General features: G+C 38.0%; 1 protein-coding gene across 9 annotated transcripts in view; it reads right to left on the bottom strand.

Annotated features, from left to right (window-relative positions):
* VEPH1 (ventricular zone expressed PH domain containing 1) overlaps window positions 1–27,676 on the bottom strand; it is a 227,372-nt gene that overhangs the window by 115,935 nt on the left and 83,761 nt on the right. For 5 of the 9 annotated variants that reach the window (XM_032262452.1, XM_032262461.1, XM_032262468.1 and 2 more), the window contains one exon: window positions 3,323–3,543. In XM_032262452.1, the coding sequence (XP_032118343.1) occupies window positions 3,323–3,543 (221 nt within the window). The other 4 variants (XR_004264083.1, XM_032262488.1, XM_032262476.1 and 1 more) reach the window with 4 other exon arrangements.

Below are 27,676 nucleotides of genomic sequence, written 5' to 3'. Positions count from 1 at the left end.
CTTTTTTTTTCTTTTTTTTAAATAAATTACCCAGTCTCAGGCAGTTCTTTATAGCAGTATGAAAATGGACTAATACAGGCCTACTTATTAAAAATGGATTTTCCTGTTAAGATGCCTAACGTAACACCTTTGTATAACATTTCCTTTCTCTTTGTATAAACCTTTTCACATATATAATCTCAGAAATGTCAACTGGCCTCTTGAAACCTTGTGTCCATAGGAAAATAGAGAATAGGTGAGCACTGGCCAGGATATGGGCTCAAACTTTCACTCATAGCACATGTCAGCCATGGCTGGGAGAAGACACACACAGTTCAGCTGTGCATACAGAATAGAATGGCTCCCTCAAATACCAGCTGCAGAGACTGTAAACCAAATTTCTGAAACTGCATCATTAAAATTGGCCAACAGCAACTTTGTGGCTGCATATAAATGGCAAATCTTTTTCATGATGCTGGCCTTGACTCTCCTGGATGCCGCCATGTGTTTAGGTCATTTAGGTTAGTTAATTCATGGGTCTATGAAAATGCTATTTTTGAATGGTATATGTATATAGTAGTGATTTTCAAGTGGGGGAGGTTTTTGTTTCCTTAGGGACATTTAGCAAAACCTGGAGGCATTTTTGGTTGTTGCAACTGAGAGAGGGTACTGTTGCTATCATCTAGTGGGTAGAGGCCTGCATTGCTGGTAAATATTCTATAATGCACATGGCAGCCTCACAACTGAAAATTATCTAGCCCAAATATCAATAATGCCAGGGTTGAGAAACTCTTGTGATAGGCATCTATGTATCAAACCAGGTGACAACACATTTTTATATGCTCAATCAAACCCATTGTGTTGAAAGAAAAGAATATTTATGATGACTCTACTTCTGTGAATAGTTATTGACTCTGGTGACACTGTTGGTCAGATTATATTCTCTGTGTGTAGGGGCTGAGAGTCCCTCCCAGTTGGCTCCCCTCCTGTGACCTCCTTTCTTGGTTATCAGCATCATCCCCATTTCTATGCAGTCACTCAAGCTAGATATCTATGGGTGTTCATCCACTCCCCTCTTCTTCTTACTCCACCTCCTATAGGTGATCAGTTCCTCATAATTTTGTGTTCTCTACTATAATGACCTGCCTTGACTTCTTAGGCTCTCATCATTTTGTCTATACCTCTCACTTTGTCTTTTGCCAGCTGGCTTCTCCAGCCAAATTAATTCAGTGCTTCATGATATTACTTACTCCTGATTTACCTATTCATTTGGTGAAAGCATTTGAGTGCTTACTATCTGTTAATTCCTGTGCTAAGAGCTGTGGTCATTCTCTACATTAAAGTCTTTCTAAGCCTCTTTGTTGCTTACAGAACAAACTCTTGCTTCTAACACAGCATGTAAGGCCTCTGATAATCTGCCTCTAACCTAACTTTTCAACTTACTCTCCTACGCTACTGAACAAATTATCTTTCCTTAGTCTGAGCACATACTATATGTATTGTTGTATGTGCTATTTTTTTTTCCATTTGTGGTGTCCTTTCTACTCTTACCTAGGGAATTTTCATTCATTCTGTGCAAATTGACCTAGTGTCTAGAGAAATGCCTGGCACATAGAAGATAATAAGTAGTAAATAAACTTAAATTTTACCTTCTCTGGGAAATATTCGACTCACTGGCTGCTGGTCAGTGCATCCCTTTTTCTCCATAGCCCATTGTATGCACTTCTGGCACATCACATCCTCTGACTGTGACTCTTAAGGGTAAGGATAGTATCTTATATCTCTTAGGACCTCCAGGCTCTACACCATGCTGAACATAAAGTGGACCCAAATGACTGAATGCTCACTTCTTTATGGATGGCTCCTTGTGGAATTCTTGTCTCACATTAAAATGGCGTGCATCATTTGTTATTCCAAAAAACCCACAGAATTTGGCAATAGTCGCAAATGGGGCCCACCTTCCTCCATAACTGAGTATCTTCCATTGTCTATGATGGGGTCGAGTCCCTCCTCTTTCACTTTGTCATTGTGTTACATTGGGAAGATATTTAACCAGTATCTCAGCCTCTGTTTCTTCTTCTGTAAAGTAGGAGTAAGTGACATCTGCCATGTAGAATGGTCATGAGGATCAAATGAAATTACATACTTAAAAGGCTTTTGTAACTTCTAAAGGTCATAAAGCTTTTTCAGTTTCTCTCTATTCAAAACATAGCAAAATAAAACCCTTCCCTCAACCCTGCATGGCCTTGTATATTTTTTTCCAAAGACAAGCTTCTTGAAAAGGCCAGTTTGTGCATTGTGTCCACTCTCTCTGTAACCCCCATCATTCTGTTTTCTGCCAGCCACACCAATGGCAGCTTCCTCACCTTAGTCATCAGTAATATCCTCATGGCCAACACCTATGCACACTTCTGCTCTTCCTTCATTTGATCTGGCTCATCTGCCATTATACCCTGCCTTTGTACACGGCAGGGTATAATCAGTCCAGATTTCAGGAAGCTCACCCCAGCCCCAGTGCAGACATCCCCTGCTGTGTATGAAGCTCCACAATCACTCCTCACTGCTTAAGGGAAAAATTGAACTCCTTAGTCCACTCTGTTGAGCCCACCATCCTCTGGTCCCTGCCCACCACTTCATCAGCATCGCCTAATGTTATTTTCCTTGTAACATAAACCTAGTCATATAAAATGACTTCTGCTTCCAGAAAGTGCTTTTTCAAAATGCTGCCCAAAAGACACCCTGGTGCAATCTGGTTATCTTTCACTACTTGGTTCAAAATATTACCTCTTCAGGAAAACTTCTAATATCAGCTTCCTACCTCTCTCCCTTTGATGCAGAAGTAGATACTGCATCACTGTATTCTCCATGCCCCTTGAGCCTGTCTTGATAAGCATAACGTTTTAGCCATTCTCCCATTATGCATTTAAATATTTATCTCTTATACTAGTCAGTGAGCTTCTTGAATGCAAGGGACATGTTATTATCTCTCTCTGTATGTCTAGCTTCCTGGTAGATAGTAAGCTATGTTAAATCATTCAGTATGACAACTTAAATTGTTAAATGCTTGTTGAGTAAATAAATGGGTGCTATAAAATATTATTTTTACTACATTCTTATTCCTTTACCATATATTGTGAACCTTTTAAATCTATTGTTTTGTTACATTCTGGTTTTCACATATTTAGAAGAAAGATTCTAGCAAGTGCCGTGATTTATACAGATATTACTCTCTGTTGAAATACAGGTTTTAGCTTCTTTTGGAAGTTAGAAAGGCTTAGCTGTCTGCATTCCACCTCCACAGGTGCACAGCAGCTCCCTGAGGTACACAGAAGCTCTTGCTCACCTGCTACTTCCAGCTTTGGCATTTTCCAGTTGTCGGGTAAGGAGTTTAGCAATGGCGGTGAAGCTGTTGCTCATCCGGAAGATGTCTCTGCTCTGAGGGCCCAAGATTGAGGAGAAGGTGTCGGTGATACTTTTAATCTCCAGCAGGAGAATATGGTGAAATGAATGCTCCATGTTGGCCAACTGACTCACCAGGTATGTCAGGCAGCTCCTGGCTCTCTCCTGTGAAGAACAATGAAGAAAATAGGTTTATATATTAAAAGAAAATCAGTCAGCCATGGCAGGTCATACCTGTAATCCCAGCACTTTGGCAGGCTGAGGCGGGTGAATGGCTTGGAACTCCCGGTTGAGAACAGGAGTTTGCAACCAGCCTGGGAAACATGGTGAAAACCCATTTCAACTAAAAATTAAAAAAAAATTAGCTTGGCATAGTGGCACACACCTATAATCCCAGCTACTTGGGAGGCTGAGGCATGGGAATCTCTTGAACCCAGGAAACGGAGGGTGCCGTGCGCCAAGATTGTGCCTCTGCACTCCAGCCTGGGTGACAGGGGGAGACTTGGTCTCAGAAAAAAAAAAAAAAAAAAAAAAAAAAGAAAGCAAAAAGAAAAAGACAGAGTCCCATGAGCAGCAGATGGTAATTCTATAGGGAGTTGACTAAGGAAGCTAGCTCAAGTTGAATAATCAGTTTCATTCATAGTTCCTCTGAATCTGCTTCTTTGAGGTTTTTAATTTATTCCTGATTTCCAGGACAGACTAATAAGCAAACATTCTCATTAACCTATCTTTCCAGGTCAAAACCTCTCAATCATCATAAATGATTGAACCCCACACATGCACTTTTCACAACTATGTGAACTGCTAACTCCACCTGCATGGGGCAGGTATGGTCCATGGTCTCAGAGTGAGCCTTGACCCTGGCACATACAACCCATCTGTCTGTCGGGTGATGGCTGCATATTCCACTAGTGTGCAAGGCTGACTTCCTTGCTGCAGGTTTTCTCAATGACTTGTTAACTTTAAGCATCTTTCAGTGTATTACGGTTTTTATATGCTTGGCTGATTGAGTAGATTATATTGTCTAGCTGTAACCAACTAACTTTCACAAGTCATTCAAGTTCCTTCAAAGAACAGAAGATTAAGAACAATGTGAATAATGTAGGCATGAGCAAATAAGAAAAGCTGACACATCTCTTATATCTATTAAAACTCCTCATTAGCTATATTTTGAGGCAATGTGATTTAATCTGACATAACTGGAAGTTAGCCAAAAAATTCAAAATGATTGAAAAGGTTATTTGAAATGTAGATTTGTGCCTAGTAGAAATAATAATAGTATACTATGAATAAATAACAATTTAAAATATGGCTTATTTCATCTCTAACTTCTCTTTTAAAATCTTATTTTTGTGTATGTCTAAAATTGTTACTTGTTAGTGTACTGGAACATACATATAAATATAAATATATATTGAAGGTTGCTGCTCACAATCCTTCTAACCGATTGGTGCCCGGATCTAGATTACTCTCCTAGTTAGGAATTCTTATTTACCCTTTGTTCTAGCATTTGAAGCCTTAATTTACTTCAAGATGTAACTCTTCCATGCGGCTGTTTTTGGTGACTCTTTCTGTGTAAATTTTTACTGCATTATAGACTCTTCAAAAATCTTAAATTTCTTTTTTCTTTTAGTATCTTTTGAGATAGTCGCACTCTGTTGACCAGGCAGGAGTGCAGAGGTGTGATCACGGCCCATGGCAGCCTTGACCTCCTGGGCTCAGGGAATCCTGCTGCCTCAGTCCTCTGTGTAGGTGCACCACAGGCGTGTGCCATGACACTCGGCTCCTTTTTTAAAATTTTTTTGTAGAGACAGGGTCTCACCGTGTTGCCCAGTCTGATATTGAATTCCTTGGCTCAAGTAATTCTCCTGCCTTGGCCTCTCAAAGTGCTAGGATTATAGGCATGAACCACTGTGTCCAACCAAAAATCTTTTTAGTACTTAATTGCATTTGATTATTTGCTTACTCATGCTTTTATTTAATCAGCAAAGAGGTATGGCATGGCTATAATATGCTTTTACTAGACTATAGATAACAAAGGTGAATGAAAGGATGTCCTTGCTTTTAAGAAACACACAATCCCCAGACCTGTTATTTATAATTTCCTAATGATTACATGTGCCAGTCAAGTCTTCTAAAGGAGCTATTTTTCATTTATCAATCATCAACCAGGCACAAACTTGAGCCTGTGGATTCCACACCCAGTGTGTGTGTCTCTGTTTACTGATTTTAAAAAACCTTATATGTCAAAATATGACCTTATAAATAAAGTATGTTGTTACAAAGGAATTCTGTGCTTTACAAGAAATATTTAATACAGAACAAATTTAAGTAGTGAAGTTCCCTCATTTTTCGTACTTGATTTTCAAATATTCCATGTACAATTGCACTGGAACACATCTCTTGGGGGAAATGGGGTAGTTCTGCCATAAATCCTTTATTTATTTTTTAAGCCCCACTAGGGCACAGCGCCCTGTATGGGTATGTGAGACAGAGGCTTGTGCTTTCATGAGCTAGACAACTAGTTGAAGCTAAAGACATCTATTCATCAAAAAATAATGTTAGATAAGTGAAAAATAAAGACTCCTGGAATAAGTTCCTGGAGCCCCTGTTTCATATTTTGGCTCATACAATTGCCAGGAATACTCTTGGATCCAACAGTTTTTTGCAACATTGACTCATTTATTAATTCAAAGGCTCCATGTGTGAATTCATGATATGCAACACATCAAGGGACATTTTCCATTCCCGATTTAAAGGTAAAAGCTGGATGTAGGGGGTCCCTACCATATGTCAAGCTCTGTTCTAGAAGTTAGGAACATATCACTGAAGAAAAAGCACAAAAAATGAGAACACATGGACACAGGGAGGGGAGCACTACACACTGGGGTCTGTTGGGGGGAAATGGGGGAGGGATGGAGGGGTGGGGAGGTGGGGAGAGATAGCATGGGGAGAAATGCCAGATATAGGTGAAGGGGAGGAAGGCAGCAAATCACACTGCCACGTGTGTACCTATGCAACAATCTTGCATGTTCTTCACATGTACCCCAAAACCTAAAATGCAATTAAAAAAAAAAAAGAAAAAGCATAAAAATGCCTGCCACAATAATGAGGCAGACAGACATTAAACAAAATACCTATGTAAAATATATAGTGTGTTAGATGGAGAAATGTGCCTCAAAGGAAAATGAAACAGAAGGGGGAGCCAATGGCAAATAGTGTATTTAGGTCACATCTGAGAGAGAAGGTGACATTTGAATTTGGCAAGGTTTTAGACTCTAAACTCAGCATTCTCAGTAACATTAGAAAACAATTACCATAAAATTTATCCTGCTTGATATAGGGTGGTAGGAAGATACAGGAACTGAATTTTATATATTGTTTGTCCTACTAAGATGTGATTTAAAATTTTAGGTAACTTCCTTACTTTCAGAAGTAGATTTTTCATTCGTATTTTTAAAAGCCATTTCACAAACATTCCATTTGCTTATGCAATACATGTCCCCAGGATTTCATTAAGAATCCTTCTCACTACAAAAATTTGCAAGTCCCCTTCTTTAAAGCATATGTCTTTTAAAAGGTGAAGGTCATTGTGTGGGTATTTGCTGAAATCAACATAATTCTGAATGATTTTCTGGCAGCCAAACTGAGCTGAAGGGAAAATTAATCACAGTACAGAAACAAGAAAAATTATAACTGCTCTGGAAGTAACGTATGAAACCAAGCCAACCTCACATCATTTGTCCTGAAACCTTGGAGCACATCCATGTACCTCACAGGGGTAACAGATGTGATTTTGGATTAGAAAGTGTGATATTAGGGCAGGAAGGGGATTAGGAGATTCTGATTTCTTTCTCAGCTTCATCGTATTTTGTCTCTGGGGGCTAGTGACTGGATTTTCCTGCTTTCAGTCTTCCCATTGAGGGGACAGGGTAAGCACCTGTAAGACTTAATTGTGGGTCTGACCTTATCCCTGCTGACATAAATTCATTGTTTATTATTAAACAAAAATAGCTGACCCAGAGATGGCACTTGCTCTAAGCACCAAGCATATTCTATATTCTCTTTAGGTATTTACTCACGTAACCCTCCAAATAATGCTATAACATAAGTACTACAATCATTGCCACTTTTACAAGGAGGAAACTGAAGCACAGATAGAAGACTAACTTGCTCAAGGCCACATATGCCCTCCCTGTTTCTAAATCTATACCCTCATTTGCTATATGGCCAGCTCCTCTCATCAAAAAACTAAACCGACCCATACACGTATTTTTCCACTCCTTTTTCTTATATCTCATTCATCATCAGAGTTACTTGTTCTTCTTTCTTATTTTTACTTAGTTATAGAAATATTATAAATACTCTGTAAATACAAAATAGATCAGCAATTTTCAAATCTTTTGGTTTTAGGACCCATTTACACTCTTAAAAATTATCAAAGATCCCAGAGTTTTTGTTATCTGGTTTATATCTATTGATATTGGCTATATTGGAAGTTAAAATAGACAGTTTTTTAAATGTATATTTTCATTAAAAAATCACATTTTCCAAAACAAAAAATTTAGTCAGAAGACTGGTATTCCTCTATATTTTTGCAAATTTCTTTAGTAACTGCTTAATAGATGACATCTAGACTCTCATATGTTTCTGTATTTGATCTGTTAAATCTAGCCTCATAAAAATATGAAGGTAGAAAAAAGAGGACTATTTTCAAAATAGCCTTGATAATTGTGAATATTCTTCTTGGATACTATACCAGAACTCAACAAGTAGTAGTTTCTCCAAGATTAGTTGCGATATGTGACATTAATTAACTTTGTATCCTATTACATTAAAATCCACTAGTCTATCTTGCACTTTGAATAAATCTTTTACCTATGCATGACTTTAAAATATTAAGCACTGGTAACATGGAAAAACACTGGTTTACTAAGTTAGGCATATCTTCCAAAGGTTGATGCATTTCATTACATAGTATAAAACACATTCAGCTCGGAGAAAAATTCACTATTTTCACCACTGATCTCATCAGAAAAGTCTTTTAAGTATTGAGAAACTTTCAAGTTTACAGTGGCAGATATAGATTTTCCAAAACTTCAGTTTTCATTTGTAAGCTCAAATTGTGTCACTGGCAACAAATACTAATATCAGTAGTTTTGCTTGAAATGAAAAGCTCACTTCATTCATTTTCTGGATAAGTCTACCAAATAGCCCCAAATGAAGAATCATATATTGTTCATTAGTTATTCTTTCAAGTAAAAACTGTTCCACACACACACACACAAAACTGAAAAAATGTGGCAATAAAAGGCACCCCCCCCCCAAAAAAAATGGTAGGTTGGCACATAGGCAAATAACACAAGAGTTTTTGGGTTTTTTTTTGTTTGTTTTTGTTTGTTTTTTTTTTAAGATAGCCACTGAATTTCTGTATTTCAATTAGCAGCATAAGTGCCAAGCCAATGCATCCTTCCCATTTAGTGGGAGGGAAACTTAATAAGATGTATACTCAGGATTGAGATTTAATAAAATTAATAATTTCTATTGCTTCATCAGGCTAATTTAGTGGTTCCTAGTGGGAGGGAGTGGGGAAGAGAAAGGGAGAGGAGTGATTATTTTCCTCCCCAGAGGGAATTTGGAGAATGTCTGGAGACATTTTTGTCATAACTAGGAGAATGGGAGGGAGGGCTAGTGGTATCTGGTGGGTAGAGGCCAAACACTGCACAATGCACAAGACAGCCCCCACAATCTAGAGTTGTTTGGTTCGAAATGTCAATATTGCCAAGGCTGAGAAACACTGACTTAGGTGAAACTGGCTTTTTTTCTTGTCCTGCAAATGTGTGGTGGGAAAGAATATGAGTATAAGTAGTTTGGTGCCACTGTCTTGGTTTGTGCCTGGGCACTTGCAGTTTTACCACCATTGCTTTGTTCTATTAATGCAAATCTCAACATAGTAAAAATGGTAAATGATGCCTTAGTACTATTGTAAAAATAGCTTTGACCTTACAGATCCCCTGAAAGGGTCTTTGTGTCCGTGGACCATGCTGAGTATTGATGAACTAGGATCAGGGGTCAAATAAACATTTTCTCTAAAGAAATGGACAGTAAATATTTTCAGCTTAGTGGGCCAGATGTCTTTTGTTGTGGGAAAAGAGCTAAAAGCAATAAGTAAATGAGTGGGTGTGGCTGAATTTGACCCACAGGCAGTAATTTGTTAACCCCTGGACTGGATTATATGTTTGCAAAATTGCATTGGCCATATTGTTCACTTTTTATCAGTTATTTTGTTTTTTAATACTACTAAAATTCCATAAAGCTACTCTGTTATCTGTCAGAATAACAGAATACAACTCAGAAAATGGCCAAACATGAAAATGTGGGAGTCTGATAATAATAATAATAGTTTCCATTCACTAAGTATCCACTGTGTGTCTGGTACTTGACATATGCTTTTTCACTTAATCTTCACAATGACCTTGCAAAATGAGTATCTAGATGAGGATACTGATGTCAGGAGGGACAGTAACTTCACTAAAGTTGCACAGGTATAGTCATAAGTGGAAAAGCCAATATTAAATCAAGATTCATCTGATTCCAGAGCTTGAATGTTTCCACATCACTAGGGCTGATGAAAATCATTAGGGAAGCTTTGTAGGCTGCAGCCCTCCTTTCTGTACTCTACCTGTGGTAGGTGTTGCCAACTGATGATAGCATTCATTCTTCCCTGCCGAACACAGAAGTTTCCTGAGACTCTTTCTCAATGCTGTTCTTCTTGTGAGTGGTTCTCAGCACTGGCTGCATGTTAGAATCACCTGAAAAGCTGTTAAAACAATTCTCATGCCAAGTAAATCTCTCCTGCTTCCCAATTCCTATTCAATTTTATTGAAATGGGTGGAGCTCAGGCATAGGAGTTTTTAAACCCCTTGGATGATTCAAATGTGCAGCGAAAGTTGAGACTCACTGGTCTATGTAAAGTCCTAAATCTCTGAAAATTTGAGAATTTGCTGATGTAGGAAATGTGGATTTGCCCTATAATCCACATTTTTCTTTCCTCTGTCTTTTATTGCTTTACAAACATAAAAGAAAATAATATATTTGGTTGCCTGAATGAGAATATTGCATTTCCTGGGCATTTGTATTTTAAATTCTTTGATTTAAAGACTATCTTTCTTCATAGTTCAACTCTTTGAAATCTCTACACACATCAAAGGTATCTTGCAAGGGCCATTAGAAATGTAAAGCAAATGTGATTTTGTTAATGTTCTCTCAATGGAACTTTGCCAGAGTGACCCCAGATGTTTCTTAGGAGGCTTCAAAAGCCTGAGTGTGACCAGTGGTGCTTAACTGCCTGGGGGTGTATTTATTCCTTGAGAGTCTCTTTCCTAATAATTAGGAGTTACTAGCTTCAGATCAAGAGTTGAAGGGTTTGTACTGAGCTCTCCTCCCACCCCAGTGCTTCTTTGGGTATGAGAAACTCTGGTATCGGGGGAATAATTCTTTGTTTGCCCCAAGATTTTCCCAGTTCAGCACTGCAAGTCTTGTCCTGGGAAACTCCTTAATCATGGGCAATTCAGGACAGTTGACCACCCTTCTCTGGAGATTGTGGGCCAATAGAAAATACAGCTCAGAGGACTATATTCAATAGACTCACATTGCAGGTGAATATAACGATACATCACTCTATACAGATACAGTTGACCCTCTACATTGAAGGGGTCTGCATCCACAGATTCAACCAACTGCAGATCAAAAATATTTGGAAAAAAACAGAAAACAATACAACAATAAAAACAATACAAATAGAAACATAGAATAACAACTATTTATACAGCATTTACATTGTATTGGGTATTATAAGTAATCTAGAGATGATTTAAAGCATATAGGAGGATTGCATAGTTTGTATGCAAGTCCTATGCCATTTTATATAAAGGACTTAAGTATCCTTGGATTTTTGGTATCCACAGGGGTTCTGGAACCAATTCTCCTCAGATATTGAGGGATGACTATATATATATTATGTTGATTCTTTTTATTTGATAATAAGAAGTAGCTATGTTCCATAAAATTACAACCCTGAATTAGGCAATAGTGAAGTATTGCTTGTAGGGAAAATTCAGGGTTAGTTTCCTGTAAGCCTCTGGTCACATTTTCATCAACTGATTCATATATGACACTGTTTTATGTGTGTTTCTATTTAAAGACATTTAATATATGCTGTTGATTCATTAAATTTGAACCCATGGCCAACAGCAGTGTAATTTATGCCAGAACAAAACTTATCCCACGCATGTATTTTCTCCATAAGGCACATCACAGTCTTTAGGTCTAAATGCACCATTTAAAAGGCACAGCATCTTATTTAACCACTTTGAGCCAAAGCCTCATCTGTAGATTGGAGCTAACAGTTCAGTGGCAGATACTTTTGATTGCCTATCAATAATCGTCTCACTGTATCCCCTTCTTTCTTATTGGTAGAACTCCCAGCCTGCTATATAGTGAAAATGACAGCGATTCTATTTCGCAGGCTTCTTTTAAACTAGAACATGGGTATGTGATTTAATTTTGGGCAACTGGACCTGATGTGAAGTTTTCTGGGGAGTAGACTACTGAAAAATGTTTCCCCCCCCAAGATAAAAAGAGATGGAAGAACACATCCCTGTTCCTTAGCCAGACATTGTTGCGTCTATATGCATTACCCGGATCTGGGTAGTTATCTTTGCAAGTGTGAGGGATATGTTTATGAGGCCAGTTCACATATACTGATGATAGTAGAGACAGAATGGAAAGAGGCTTATCATCAAGGGTTCTTGATGATGTTGTGGAACTTCTGAACAAACCTGGGACCCACCACGTTTCCCAGGCTTTTTGTAATAGGAGATAGTAAATATCTTTCTTTTTGAATCAGCTCTTTGGATATGCTAGTACCAAATTCATTTTAGCTGACATAACTGTTTTGTAATGTTATGAGGAACAATGAAAAAATAATTGTAAAGTATCTAGCATAGAGTAGGTGATAAAACAATGGTATCAATCGTTATTAGCATTTTTTTCAACTTCTTTTTTTAAATTATATTTTAAGTTCTGGGGTACATGTGCAGAAAGTGAATATTTGTTACATAGGTCAATATGTGCCATGGTGGTTTGCTGCACCCATGAGCCATTCATCTACATTAGGTATTTCTCCTAATGCTATCCCTCCCCGTAACCTCCCAACCCCCCAACAGGCCCCTGTGTGTGATGTTCCCCTCCCTGTGTCCATGTGTTCTCATTGTTCAACTCCCACTTATGAGTGAGAACATTATTAGCATTGTTTTAAATATGATCTGATGAGGCCAGAAATATCAATGAATTTAAAAAATATGTTACTTTGTACAGCCTCAATGCTTTATTAGAAAAATTATTGTTTTCAATGCCAGGTATACTATCTAGCACATGGCAAATATTCAATGATTCTATTTTTCTTTGACATTGTGGAATATATGCTACATATGAAAGAATGTATTTAAATAAATGTAATATAACAAGAGATTACCAATAACAGTGGCAGCATCTGTGAGCCCATTCCTACCCCATCCCTCTTCCTACTTCTACATGCTTCCCTTGCAGAGAAACCAGTATCAGGTTTAGCCATTTTTAACCAGTGATAATCACTCTGGAGGAGGTAAATTTCTATCTACTGCAGGTATATGATTATTTGTCCTACTATATTGCAAGACTTTTGTTATCTCCTGTTTTGTTGTTTGTTCAGAGCTTGAGATATTAAGTTCTAAAGTAAAATCTCAAGTACTCTCATTGGCTGGTGGGTTTAGAGCCACATTAGAAAATCCAGAACCAAAACTGAGACAAAGCTACTAAAGTCCTGCTAGCACTGCCCTTCTGTTGGATTCAGCTGGTCTATTTGAGTGATGGGTTAAGTTTCTCCATCCCAGAGATGTGATCAGGCATTTGAGTTTCAAGAGGCTTTCTTAACTGCAAATAGAATTGGTGGGTAAGGGACTAGAGTGTCAACTGTTCAAAATGTCAATACATGTGAAAGATTTTCTTTGGATAAACATTAACATGGCAAATTTTACCTTTGAGGAATGAAAAGGTAGTAGTACCATTGAAGCCTTCATTGCTGTGCCTTGTTTGTCTGAGCAGGCAAGTGCAATAGCATGGTTATTTATAAAGTGGGTTCAGAAGCCTTATCCTAAGTTTGAATCTGGCACTGTAACTAACCACACGTGGATCTTGGGTGAGTTATTTAATCTTGCATGGCTTAGTTCATTAAAAGATATTAATCATAGTATCTGTTTCTTAGAGGGGTCATGTATTAGTCCATTCTTGCATTGCTATAAAGAATACTTGAGACTGGGTAATGTTTAAGAAAAGAGGTTTAATTGGTTCATGGTTCTGCAGGCTGTATAGGAAGCATAGTTCTGGCATCTGCTTCTATGGGAGGACTCAGGGAACTTTTACTCATGGCAGAAGGCAAAGCAGGAGTAGGCAGATCACATGGTGAAAGCAGAAGCAAGGGTGGGAAGGTGACACACACTTAAACCACTAGCTCTCGTGAGAAACTACTGTCTTAAGGGAAGTGTACCTCACTCTGGAACTAAGGTCTCTTGGCCAGCAGTACAAAATTTCTTGGGAATATAGAGCAAAAATGTTGCTAGTGGGTTGCTAGGGGTAATGATGAGTGGTGTCACTTCTACTTCCACCCTTGATTCCTGGACCTGTGAATCCTACCTATGGGAGAAACAGTACCATATACTGGATGCTGATTCAGAGCATATACAGCCTTCTGGAGAACTTTTCCCCAGCCCTGCAAAGTATTGTCACCTGGTTGGCATTGTAGCTATTCAAAAATCCATTCTATTGTTCTGTCAGGCCAGTTGCTTCAGGACCAAGGGGAACATGGTAAGACCAGTGAATGCCATGATCATGAATGCATTGCTGCATTTCTGTCCGTGGAATGAGTTCATTGGTCAAAAGCAATGCTATGTGTAATACCATGGCCGTCGACAAGGCAGTTCTGCAAGTCCATGGATGGTAGTCTTGGCAGAAGCATTACATGTAGGAAAGGCAAATCCATGTCCTGAGTAAGAGTATTCCAGTAAGAACAAACCCTCCCTGTTCCATGATGGAAGTGGTCCAATGTAATCAACCTGCCACAGAGAGCTAGCTGATCACCTCAAGGAATAGTGCCATGTAGAGGGCTCAGTGTTGGTCTGCTGCTGCCAGATTGGGCAGTCAGCAATGGCAGTAGCCAGGTCAGCCTTGGTGAGTGGAAGTCCATGTTGTTGAGCCCTCCTTCTCTCACCAGGGCCACTGTGTTCATGAGCCCATTGGGGAAAGAGCCTGAGTGGTGTCAACAGAGTGGGTCATCGTATCCACTTGATTATTAAAATCCTTCTCTGCCAAGGTCACCCTTTGCTGAGCATACACAGAGGACACAAATATCTTTACAGTTTTTGACCACTCAGAGAGGTTCATCAACCTCTTCCCAAAAATTTGTCACCTTTATTTTTTTTTTAACCTTTATTTTAGATTTGGGGCTGCAAGTGAAGGTTTGTTACACAGGTAAACACATGTCCTGGGAGTTTGTTGTACATATTATTTCATCACCCAGGTGTTAAGCTGAGTACCCAATAGTTATCTTTTCTACTCCTCTCCTTTTTCCCACCCTCCCACCTCACATAGACTCCAGTGTTTGTTGCTTCCTTCTCTGTGTCAGCAATTTTCTTTTCAATTTTCTTTTATTTTATTTTATGTTCCAGAATAGATGTGCAGGATTTGTAGGTTTGTTACATAGGTAAATGTGTGCCATAGTGGTTGCCTATCAACCCATCACCTAGGTATTAAGCCCAGCACACATTAACTAGTCTTCCTGATGCTTTCCCTTGCCCCACCTCCACTGCAGGCTCCAGTGTGTGTTATTCCCCTCCCTGTGTCCATGTGTTCTCATGGTTCAGCTCCCACTTATAAGTGAGAACATGTGGTGTTTGATTTTCTGTTCCTGTTTTAGTTTGCTGAGGATAATGGCTTCCAGCTCCATCCATGTCCCTGCAAAGACATGATTTCATTCCTTTTTATGGCTGCATAGTATTCCATGGTGTATATGTACCACATTTTCTTTATCCAGTCTATCATTGATGGGCATTTGAGTTGATTTCATGTCTTTGCTATTGTGAAATTTATATTTATATTTCTTTGTGTAAAATACCCAGTAATGGGATTGCTGGGTCAAATGGTATTTCTGCCTCCAGGTCTTTAAGGAATCTCTATGCAATCTTCTACAATGGGTGAACTAATTTACATTCCCACCAATAGTGTAAAAGCCTTCCTATTGCTTCACAGTCTTACCAGCATCTGTTATTTCTTGACATTTTAATAATCACCATTCTGAATGGTGTGAGATGGTATCTCATTGTGGTTTTGATTTGCATTTCTCTAATGATTAGTGATGTGCTTTTTTTCATATGTTTCTTGACCACATGTATGTTTTCTTTTAGAAGTGGCTGTTCATGTTCTTTGATGACAGCACTTTTTAATGGGTTTTTTTTTTTGCTTGTAAATTTGTTTAAGTTCCTTGTAGATTCTGGATATTATGTCTTTGTCAGATGGATAGATTGCAAAAATCTTCTCCCATTCTGTAGATTATCTGTTCACTCTGATGATAGTTTCTTTTTCTGTGTTCTTCAATTAGATCCCATTTGTCAATTTTTGCTTTTGTTGCAATTGCTTTTGACATTTTCATCATGAAACCTTTGCCCATGACTATGTCCTAAATTATATTGCCTAGATTTTCTTCTAGAGTTTTAATTATTTTGGGTCTTACATTTAAGTCTTTAATCCATCTTGAGTTAATTTTTGTATAAAGTGTAAGAAAAGCGTCCAGTTTCAGTTTTCTGCATATGGCTAGCCACTTCTTCTGGCATCATTTATTAAATAGGGAATCCTTTCCCCATTTCTTGTTTTTGTCAGGTTTGTTGAAGATCAGATGGTTGTAGATGTGCGGTCTTATTTCTGAGATCTCTATTTTGTTCCATTGGTCTATGTGTCTGTTTTTGTACCAGGGCCATGCTGTTTTGGTTACTGTAGTCTTGCGGTACAGTTTAAAGTTGGAGAGTGTGATTCCTCTAGCTTTATTCTTTTTGCTTAGGATTGTCTTGGCTATATGGACTCTGTTTTGGTTCCATATGAATTTTTAAAAGGTTTTCTAATTTTGTGAAGAATGTTAATGGTTTAGTGGGAATAGCATTGAATCTATAAATTACTTTGGGCGGTGTGGTCATTTTCATGATATTGATTCTTCCTATCCTTGAGCATGGAATGTTTTTTCATTTGTTTGTGTTTTCTCTGATTCCTTGTGCAGAGATGAGAGATCTCCTTGAAGAGATCCTTCACTTCCCTTGTTAACCATATTCCTAGGTGTTTGTTTCTGTTTGTGACAATTGTGAATGGGACTTTATTCATGATTTGGCTCTCTGCTTGTCTATTGTTCTGTGTCACCAATTCTCTAATCGTATTCCTTCCAAGTTCCTGACCATCCAGCCAAACCACTGGCCACAACCCATGTATCAGTATATAACAGCATGTCTGGCCACATCTCCTTCTAAAAAAAGTGCACAGCCATATGCATTGCTTGAAGTTATCCCCACTGGGAAGATTTTCCTTTACCACTGTCCTTCAAGGATGTCCCAGAGAGAGGTTCTATAGTGCGGCAACGGTTTACTTTTTGTTGGTGCTTCATATCATGCAAAGCCATCTGTAAACCATGCCCTAGTCTCTTCCTCTGTCAACTAATGACAGGAAACTCCCCATGAGGCCATACATAGAGACGAGGAGACAGAAGACAGGGTAGCAGGAGTACCTTCATGTAACTTACTTGTGTTTTCAGGACTTACTCAAAGCCTGATCATGTATATACCACTTCTGTTTGATGATGGAATGCTGCAGTGCATGCCCAATTTTATATCTTGTTGGGTCAGAAAGCACCCAGTTCATGATAGGCAGTTCAGATCACGTAGAAACTTGGTGACCCGTAGTCAAATATTCAGTTTCTACTAAGGCCCAATAGCAGGCCAAAGCTGTCTCTCAAAAGGAGTTATCTGCAGAAGATGGTAGGACCTTGATCTAGAATCCTGAAGGCCTTCACTATGATTCACTTGAGAGGAAATGCCAAAGGCTCCAGACAGCATCCCTATGTGCCACTGATACCTCAAGCACCATTAGATCTGCAGGGTCATATGGCCCAAGAGGTAGAGCAGCTTGTACAGTAGCTTTGACCTGTTGCAGAGACTTCTCCTGGTCTGGGCCTCACTCAAAACTAGCTGCCTTTCAAGTCACTTAACAGTTGTGCCAGAGTAACACACCCAAAACCAATACTTCACCAGATATCTAGGCATCCCTCAATCCAGTCAAATTGATACCTCATATTGACCATAGGTTGTGAGAATTCAGTGAGTTGAAAAAAAGTGAGTTAAAAAAATGCCTGGCATACAGATATGTTAAATCAACATTAGTTATTATTACTTGAGTATCAAAGATCTTAAATGTGAATGCAGAAATGTTTGAATTATCACAAAAATGAAAACAAGCCATTTTTGAAGTAATATAGCCTTTTAATTTTTCCCAGTTAATTTATCTTGAGAATTGATCATGGTTGGGAGGTTCTCGAAACGTCCAAGACCCCAGAACCAGCTCAGTGTAAGCAAATGTGAGCCAGTGTTTTGGTAACTGCAAAAAAGTTTACCTAGAAGTGAAATATGTTCAACATTTCACCAAGAAAGCCAATTTCTCCTTTAAAAGCAGTTGCATGATTACATCAAAACATTATACAACTTAATATTTTCTTTGTGACCTGAGCCCAATTTTAGCTCATTTTAGATATCTAGATAGCAATATCATTTTCTCTTTGTAATTATTCCTCAATCTTTTCCTATTTCTGAAGTAAAAATATTACAGTCGTTTCAATTCTGCAAAAAAGTTGCTGTTATTGAAGTAGGGAAGCCAGTAAAGGTCAAAATTACTATCTAGTAATCTTTAAATTCCAAGATAATTTTACAATTAATAAATTTCATCCTTTAAACATATGCCACCCAGACAAGACTATGCTCTTCTAGCCTTAAAATATTAGCATAAAATACATGTAAAATGCTTGCTAAGAAAGTAAACATTAAATGTTAATCATATTCAAAAGCTAAGAGTCAATAATATTTTAACAGAACATCAAGAGACAAGCTGCCTGAAATAATTTTTTGTGGAACAAAGCAGAAAATGAATAAATAAAAACATTATTGATATCTCTCTTAGGTAGATAATTCTTCAACTGATAGCTGATTTTTAGAATAGCATTACAAAAAAGTCACTTTCTTCAATTCTTTCTTTTATCTTTTGATCATGTTTAAATTTTTCTGTATATGAGCTTGGGGTAATTGAATATATTTTTCTACCCATTGATTAAGAAAATCCTCTATTAGAATTTGAACACATTTATCTATTTTAAATGATTACTTAGTCAATTGTAAAGGAAATATGTTTTCATTCTTTATTATATTTGATTCAGGAACACAGATTTTTTGTGGGCTCATGGGAGAGTAATAAATCACACTTAGTAAAACAAAGCTGCCTGGGCAAAACAATTTTTAAAAATAAATCCCAGTAATACTTAAGAAACAGCTGATGAAAACAGATGTACTCTTTGTTTTATATGAACCTCAAATTTTGCAGCATGCTAAAAATAAAGGGTAAGTTGGATTTAGTTCAGATCTATGCATTTGGCACAGAATGCTAAAACAAACCCCACCCTTGAGGAAAAAAAGGAAGGTATAATTTTGTAATTATAAAACAATTATGGCTAAGATTTAGTTAAGTGTGGAACGTTGTATATCTTTCTCAAAAAGATGTTTGAATGAAATTGACTTAGGATTTAAAATAGAAATCAGAGGATGTGAGAGGTGGCTTAACTTTATGCTATGCTATTTAAGACAATAAATGATGTCTTTAGTTTGAATTTTTCAAAGGGCAGAAAACTTTACACAGTCTGCTGTCAAATTTTTCCAATTTCAAATTATTTTTCCCCAAATAGCATTCAATGTGACTATGTCTGTATTTAAAAACCAAAGACAAAAACCACATGATTATCTAAATAGATACAGAGAAGGCCTTCGACAAAATTGAAACTAAAGGCACACTGGGGCCTGTTTAGGGGGGCCAAGGGAGGGACATCAGAGGTGGGGTGGGGAGGTCAGGGAGGGATAACATGGGGACAAATGCCAGATGTAGGTGACGGGGGGATGGAGGCAGCAAACCACATTGCCATGTGTGTACCTATGCAACAATCCTGCATGATTTGCACATGTACCCCAGAACCTAAAGTACAATTAAAAAAAAAAAAAAAACAAATCCCTCTCTATTAGTGCTGAGTTTGTTTTTCCAGCATTTTTTGTTGCATTAGCCCTGAAATAATCACAAAATCTTATAGCTTATGGAAGTATATCTAATTTTAGCTTCAAACAGTATTATTTTATGAATTAATAAAAGATTTAGAGGTTCTATAGTTAGAATTTACTCCCTAAAAACTAGGATCTTGGGCCTTAGCCTCTTAAAAGTAGAACTCATGTGTGGGCTCAAGGGACCCAGAATGAATTATACTGAGCCAGATTTTCTTCTCCCACCATGCCATAGTCCCCTCCTGTACTCATTGATTATCCTAAACAATGGCTACACTATTTCTTTTGCTTCAGTTAAACAAACTTTTTGAAAGACCACTGGGGACTTTAGAATTGAAACCTTTCTAGAGAACTCAAAGAAGCAGCCCATCTTTAATTACACAATATCTGTTTAGTAAATGAGGTTCAGTCTCTGAAAGAAAAAAGTAACCACAGGCCTTCTAGCCCAATAATGGAAATCATTTTGAGGAATGATGCCTATTATGGGTTCAAAAAGAAAGAAAAGTAAGAGAAATAAAAAGAAAAAGAAAGAGAGACTGATTGTATTAGAACTTCTTGCTAGTAAGAAAGTACATGCTTTTAGCTCATTAGAAAAAGGAACAATATGGTAAAATTTAACTCAGTCAAACTATACATCAGCTACAATTAAACTTTCCATAATTTACTCATTACACAATTAGATGCAAGGTGCCTATTTCTCTTTGCACCTACTTATTTCTAAAACAAATAGCCAAGATGTTTTTATTCATGGTAGTTGAGATGTTGCACACAAAATACAGGCTAGACAGAAAGATTTGGGTATTATTTCATTACTTATAAGGAAGAATGAAATGGAAGAAATGCATTTTGCCAAAGTGTAAACCTTGCCTTGGATTAGTGATTTCCTTACCTAAGGAAAGTTTGATATATTAATAATTTCTCTGGTACCTTACCGACTCCCTTTTATAGTTCCAGGATTTTTCCTGGAGTTAATTTTTTTTGTTATTGTTGTTTCATAGCAACTGTGATTCTCTTGTGAACTGCCTTAATTGCTTTCTAGAAGCAAGCAGAAAATGAATGAGTGAACAAATGAATGGAAGCAAATTTCAGTTAATAGAATGGGGTGTGAAGATACCTCTGGCTAGGATGTCTGCAAAAGAAAAAGTCTGAAATATGCTTACCTGGAGAAAACCATCAGTTTCCAAATTCCTTTCCATTCATTTGTGAGTTCCCCTTTATGTAAATGGTGGAAATAGAATAAAACAGTTTAGGACTTTTAGATAGGGTTGTGTTGAGATCTTAATACATTTGGTTTAATCTTGACATTTTTCAATAGAAGAACAGAAGAGTCACCTCATTGTATCTATAGTGCCTATTATGTATATTGTATGAGATGCTAAGATCCACGCATCTTGCCTTTGAGGTCATTCTCACTTCTTAAGATGAAGGAAGGTAGAATTGTTTTCTTCAGGGAACATTTGTAACTTTTGCTGTTGCCCCTCTATCACTCTCTTACTCCCCACCTTTATTTTGTATTTACTAGTTAAGAAAGCCAAACAGTGCTTTAGAAATGTGTAGCTGTCATGGAGAAGGTAGGCTCTGGAAACTGTTCTGGATGAAGAAAGGAAGATTTGAAGGAAATAGGAACTCTCATAGCTCATGGTGGGAGAATGCTGCCTACAGCTGAAGGAAGTTTGCCTTCTTAAAGCAGAAAGCAGCAGAAGAAAGAGCTGGAGAGAATGTAAATGGAAGCAGGAGTTTGGTCTAAACCAGGGATTTAAAAAATCAACCACACATAGTAAATAAAGATTTCAATGAAGCAAGATGGTTAGAAAGGTTTACTTTCTACTTTTCTGAGTGAATTGTTAGATGTTTAGACCTCAGTGGGATTATACTGCACTGAAGTTTGGGAAGCATTACCCAGACCACTTTCATTTATTCATCAACAGTTCTGGAAACATTTATTTTCTGTTTATCTCATATTTTCAATCTTAAAAAACAACAAATATTTCTTCATTTACTTTATTACTTAGCAAGAAATAAACTGATGTCAAGATACCCTCTCTGTAATTTATTACATGTCATCTACATGAATACTCATAGATAACAGCAACCATTTTGGTTAATATTATGATCTATACCTATGAATATTTTAGTGTGATAGTGTATTGCTGTTAAGTCAACTGTTAGATGTATATTTTCTTAGAGGGCTTAAGCTCAGTTCATGTAAACCAGTACTAAGTTCCTAAGTCCTACTCACTATAAAATAAATACAGGCTTAACTTTTGTGATAAATAATGAAGAAAGCTAAAATGTTAGTATAATTCCAAAACATTATAGTTAGTCATGGCTTTGCAACAAAATTCATCTACTTTCAAGTACTCTCTTCATGTATTTTGACAGTACAACTGTTACACAATTTTACATCATAGTGATAATACCTCTGTGTCAAATACTGCAGGGAGTTCTGGGAAGGCTTTCAGATCCTGCTTGAACTACAAAAAAATCAAATAACATTAAAAAAATAAAAACAAGAACTTAAACAATAGAAAAGACTTGTACATATCTCCTGTGATATTCTGTGTGAACCATTAATTCAGAACACTCTCTATCTTTATACAGGAGTGGGAATGAAGTGAGTAATTCTAATAATATTACACAAAAATGTCAATGCATCACAGTTTTTGCCTAGGAAAGAATCATTTTCTTTTATTTTTTAAGAGAGGGCGTCTTGCTTTGTTGCCACACTGGAGTGTAGAGGCACAATCATAGCTCACTGCCTTGAATTCCTGGGCTCAAGTGAGTAAAGGATCATTTCTAAGTGAATAAAAAAGTCCTTTTTTATAGCAGAGGGATTGAATTTTATTTAACATTGCACTCCTTATACTGCCTTGCATACAGCAGGTATTGGATAAATGTTCATAAACTGTATTGTCAATAATGCATGATATTTCCTGACTTCATGTATATACAGACATTATCAAAGATTATGACTGTAAAAGGTTATTGATTATTTACATAAAAACAAGTGGGTCTCACAAAGAAAACTGTGTGGGTATAGCTGTGTGTATGTCTGGAAACATATATGCATCAAGCATGTATATATATGTGTGGGCATGTCTAGACTCCTCCAGGTTCTATAGCAGATAAATCCTGTAGGGCCTGGATCCTCAGGAACAGTACTACTTCTACTTTCATGTGCATACACGCCACTTGGACATCTTGTTAAATTATGGATTCTGATTCAAGTTCCTGAGTGACACTCAATACTGCTTGTCTGAGCACTTTGGGGACCACATGGGATGGAGACTGGCAGATCCTGAAAAACCAGTAGCCACAACTGTTGACTGGAACCCAATGTCTATAGTTTTCCTGGTCTCCTCAAACCCAACCTGTCATGTCATCAGATGCCATCTACTAGTAAAAGATACTGATGGTCAGTCAAGTCCCAGTCTCTATGGAACAGTTAGTTGGCAAGTACCTGTGAACCACTTGCTATGAGCTAATTACTTGGAAGGGTTGTGCCAGGGTCATGAGGAGGGGTAAGGTATGGTTCCTTCCTTCAGAGTGCTTATAGTGGGTTGGGAGTGTATGTATTCACGCACCAAATAAACAAAAAGAAAATGCAACTGGAAAACAATCAGATGCTAAACTCTGTGTTATAGATGTACATTCTCAAATGTATATTCAGAGCAGGGCAGATTGCAGTGGCTTACGGAAGTTCTAGAAATGTCTTTGTCTTGGATTGGGCTTCCCAGAAATGGGCAGACCCTGAGATGATTTAAGTGCAAATCATTTATTTGGAAACTTCAGGAAACCAATAGGGGAATAGAAGAGTGAGAAAGAGAAGGCAAACAGCTCAAAAAGTAGTCTGGAAAATTCTAGGGGGAGTTTATTTCATTTGAGGGGTAAAGGAGTTATGGGAGTTGACAATACACCAACTCCCATCACTGGTTGTGGAATGCCGTGAGACAGTATTCATTCCTCACATATGCATACACCATGTGTGTTAGCAGAATGGTTTGTGAAGTTGGGGAAGCCATAGGCAAAGAAATTCAAATACTAACCATTGGAAGTAGTTAGAAATTAAGTGATTTTGGTCTGAGAGCTACAGGCAGGGTGAGGACCTGCTATCATCTTAAAAGAGCATCAGGATTTGAACTGGAATTAGCAGCTGCTTTGTCCTCCTCAACCAATCTGCTGCCAATGCCCAGTTGTCCTTTCTGGTGAATCTGAGGTTTGTTCACTTCCTAGGCTCATGGCTAGAAAGGGCACTTACTAAGTGGTGGCTTCCTGCCTTTCTTGAGGCAGCACCTACTTCCCTCCAAGACACCAGTGTAAGAAAGTCAGATGGTCCTCCTCTGGAAAGAGAAAGATAAAATCTCTGGGGACCAGACTGCCTACTTCTGGGGTTTGATCCTGGTCATGCAGACATCCCTTCTACGTGCAGCCATGTCATGGGACTTGCGAAGCTGTCCAGCTCACAGGGAGCTGCAGGTCCTCTGTGGATTTGGTCAGTTGGCCCAAATTACAGCTGATAATTACAAGACATTGTTAAAAATTTTTGCAACATGTAACCTTTGTAACCATCACTTACTACTCTAAATTTACAAGTATTTTGGGACTGTTTGTCCTTTCGCCAGCTCTTTAGTTTCTTAGGAACTCTAGGGTACATAGGATTACATTTACTTATCTGTCCTATGAAGGGAAATAAAATATTGTTCCTAGAATCAGCCAAGAGAAGGTAGAAAACAGGAACTATCTGCAAATCAATAAGGAGTTTTCATAATCTGACCTAGCCCACTGTCCAGCTTCATCTCTCTCCCTCCCCTCCATTATTCATCCTATGCTCCAAGCACTTGAAGTCCTTCACAATTTCTAGAAGACTCAAGACCTTTTCCTGGCTGATTGCCACTGAATGTGATGACTTCCCATGGATACCTTCCTCCTCTTCCCCTGACATAACCCTATCATCTTACAAGCCAAACTTATAATGCTCCTCTAAAACTCCCCCACATGGGGTTAGTTCCTTCCTTCCTGGTCCAGTTCAAAATTCATTAACAGCAAGTAACAAATTTAATTCCAATTTCTGTTTTTACATCTTCTTCATCCCAAATTGTGAGCTCCTCTAGGGCAGGGACCATGTCTTTCTCTCCTCTGTGTCTTCATCACCAGTATTGGACCTTATATTTGGAAAGAATCAGCAGCTCTGCCCTGTATCACTGAGGGAGAGAGTATCAGTACTCTTATTTGAAAGTATATTTTGTATGTACTAAAAGTCTGCCTTTGTTTTCCTTATACTTTGTAAGAGGTTTATTGTTAATATTATTTACAGTTAACATGTACCCTTTTAAACAATACAAACAAAAATAAATTTTCATTTTGGAAAAAATCCTTCCCCAATCCATGACCATTTTGCAATATTAAGTCGCAGCCTCTGGCTCCTACCAAGGCCTAAGAAAGTATATCCCCAATGTCACTGAACCTACCAAAGTTTTAACTAAGTCGATCATCCTTGGGGAAATTGTGCTTTTAAGTCACAGGTCCTTCCTCTTGTAGAATGGCCCCAGATTTTTTTTTTAGCCTTGATTTGTAATTTAAAGGTGTAAATCATCCACCCAGCTCCCATTTCTCAGGATGTTATTCAACAGCCAGGATGAGGACAGTAATGTGGTTCTCAGCTGCCTTTGTCATTCTTTTCCTTTTCCTCCTGAAAGTGTTTTTGTAGGCATGCCGGATGTCACAGAAACGCAACCTGGGCAAGATGTGTGTCACTTCTTTACTTGAAAAGTGTCCATGACTCTAAGCCCAGAGAGGATGTAATGAACACGCTCTGATGCTTAGCCAGCATATTCCAGCTAGTTAGAAAAACAAGGCAGAGGGCACAGGATTTAACACACACGATGGCAGCAGCTGCACTCAGGGACATGCCATTTGATTCTTCATAGATGTGGGCTATTGGTCTGCAGTGAAGGAAAAACAAGTGGCCATAGAATCTTTCCATGTGCTATCAGATTATCTGTAAAAAAAAATTTGAAGCACCTCGTCTCTGTTTCCACCACTAGGTCTGCTGCCTTGTAGGTCTGGCACAGAGGAGGGGCATGGTAATGGAGTGCATGCTACATAGTGGTATGGGCTTTCTAATATGACCAGTTCCTAAAGTGAAGATGACTATTAAACTAAAATTTGTTTCAGTCCACTTATTTGAGACTTAAATAGATGGAAAGATGCATGAATTCAAGTTGGCCTCTCAAGAAACAATGTCATTCCTAAAGCATTCTCTTTTCCAAGTTGACCCATGTTAGGAAAGAAGGCTATAATAGCGATAATACCTAACAAGTGGGCTGAGACCACTTGCATGGCTAAGAGAGTCTAATTAGGGAAGAAAAAATGAAAAAGTAAAACCCTCTAAAGTGGAAACAAACATTCTATTTCAGTCCTCCATGGACAAAAAACATCAGCTTAGTTTGGGCTTAACTTAAACCACTGCAGATTTAGTTCATAAGAGTTTTATAAAAATGGCTGCAAACTTATTTGAGCTGTTTAAATAGGTGGGGGCATGGGGACGACCTACCCTTTATGGAAAGCAGTGTACTTCCAGTGGCCCAAGAAAACAAGGCCTATTTTAATTTATGAAGTTTTATAAAATGAAGCTATTATTTTTGTTATCCTCATTTCTCCCAGGAATGGTGGTCTGTGATGTCAATGTAAAACAGATATACATTCCACCCTGAGGAAGAAAAATCTACATACACCAGTTATTTCTTAAAAAAGAAAAAAATGTGTAGCCAGTTCTCCTTTCCAGCTTTAGTGATACACGTGGTTGTCTATGGTGCCTCATTCCAATTCTGTCTCCTGATTTTGACTGGTCCCACATATGCCTATCCATTCAGCTGCTTTCCTTGGAGAGGCAGAGGCAAGGTAAGCCATTTCTCTAGCTTTCATCTCCCTAATTTCGGTCTGTTAGGGTCAAGTTTTAGCCTGTATACAAATAAATGCAATGAGAAAGCCTTCGGCAAAGCTGAGTAAAGTAATCAAGTGCTGACATTTATCAAATGTTTACTATTTGCTAAATACTGTTCCACATGGTTAAGTCATTAAATCCTCACAACAAACCTATGAGGTGAAAAACATTCCCATTTTACAGATGAGGAAACATGAGTCAAAAGAGCTGATGTAAGTTGCCCATAGCTGGTGAGTGGCTGAGTCAGGATTGAAATCAAGGCAGGCTGACTCTGAGCCCACCCTCTTAGTCAACATGTTACTTTGCCCCCACCATAAGCAAGCTCATTTATGTAATAGATTCTTGCACAGACGGTTCCTTGGTGGTGATCACTTCTCAGTCAACAGTGGTGAGGGCTCCTTCTTGGAGCTGTACTTCAACTCATTTGCAGCTTGCTGAGACCTCATATGTGAAAATCTCTTTATAATCTACTCAGTATCATCTTTCACTTTTGTCGCCTACCAGCAGCCATTACGGATGGCCATGGCTCACCACATGTTTATGGTATAGTGACTCCATATTCTACTGCCAACTTCATTATCATCTTTCACCTGCTAGATATCAGAGATAGATTGTATAAGCTCAGAAGTATACAGCCCTCTCCACACTAATATTTCCTCTTCCTCTCTCTTAAGTTATAATTATGTCAGTTAGAATAAATGGACAGAGACTTGATGGAACCAAAGTTCAAGTGAGAATTCAACTCTCAAATTCTTAATTACCGGTGCTCTCATGTACTCATTCAATCTTATAGCCAAGGTGAATTCAGATGGACTCAATATTTTATTTATTTACTCTGAAAGCTGAAAGACTTAGGGAGGAGAAAAAGACATAAACCTGCAAATTACAACATGACATGGCTGAGATACAACCATCA

Source organism: Sapajus apella, unplaced genomic scaffold, assembly GCF_009761245.1.
Source record: "Sapajus apella isolate SASKATOON/1434 unplaced genomic scaffold, GSC_monkey_1.0 scaffold4, whole genome shotgun sequence".
Classification (NCBI taxonomy): domain Eukaryota; kingdom Metazoa; phylum Chordata; class Mammalia; order Primates; family Cebidae; genus Sapajus; species Sapajus apella.
Note: the sequence above shows the minus strand (reverse complement) of the source record. Positions and strands in the feature narration are given on the sequence as shown.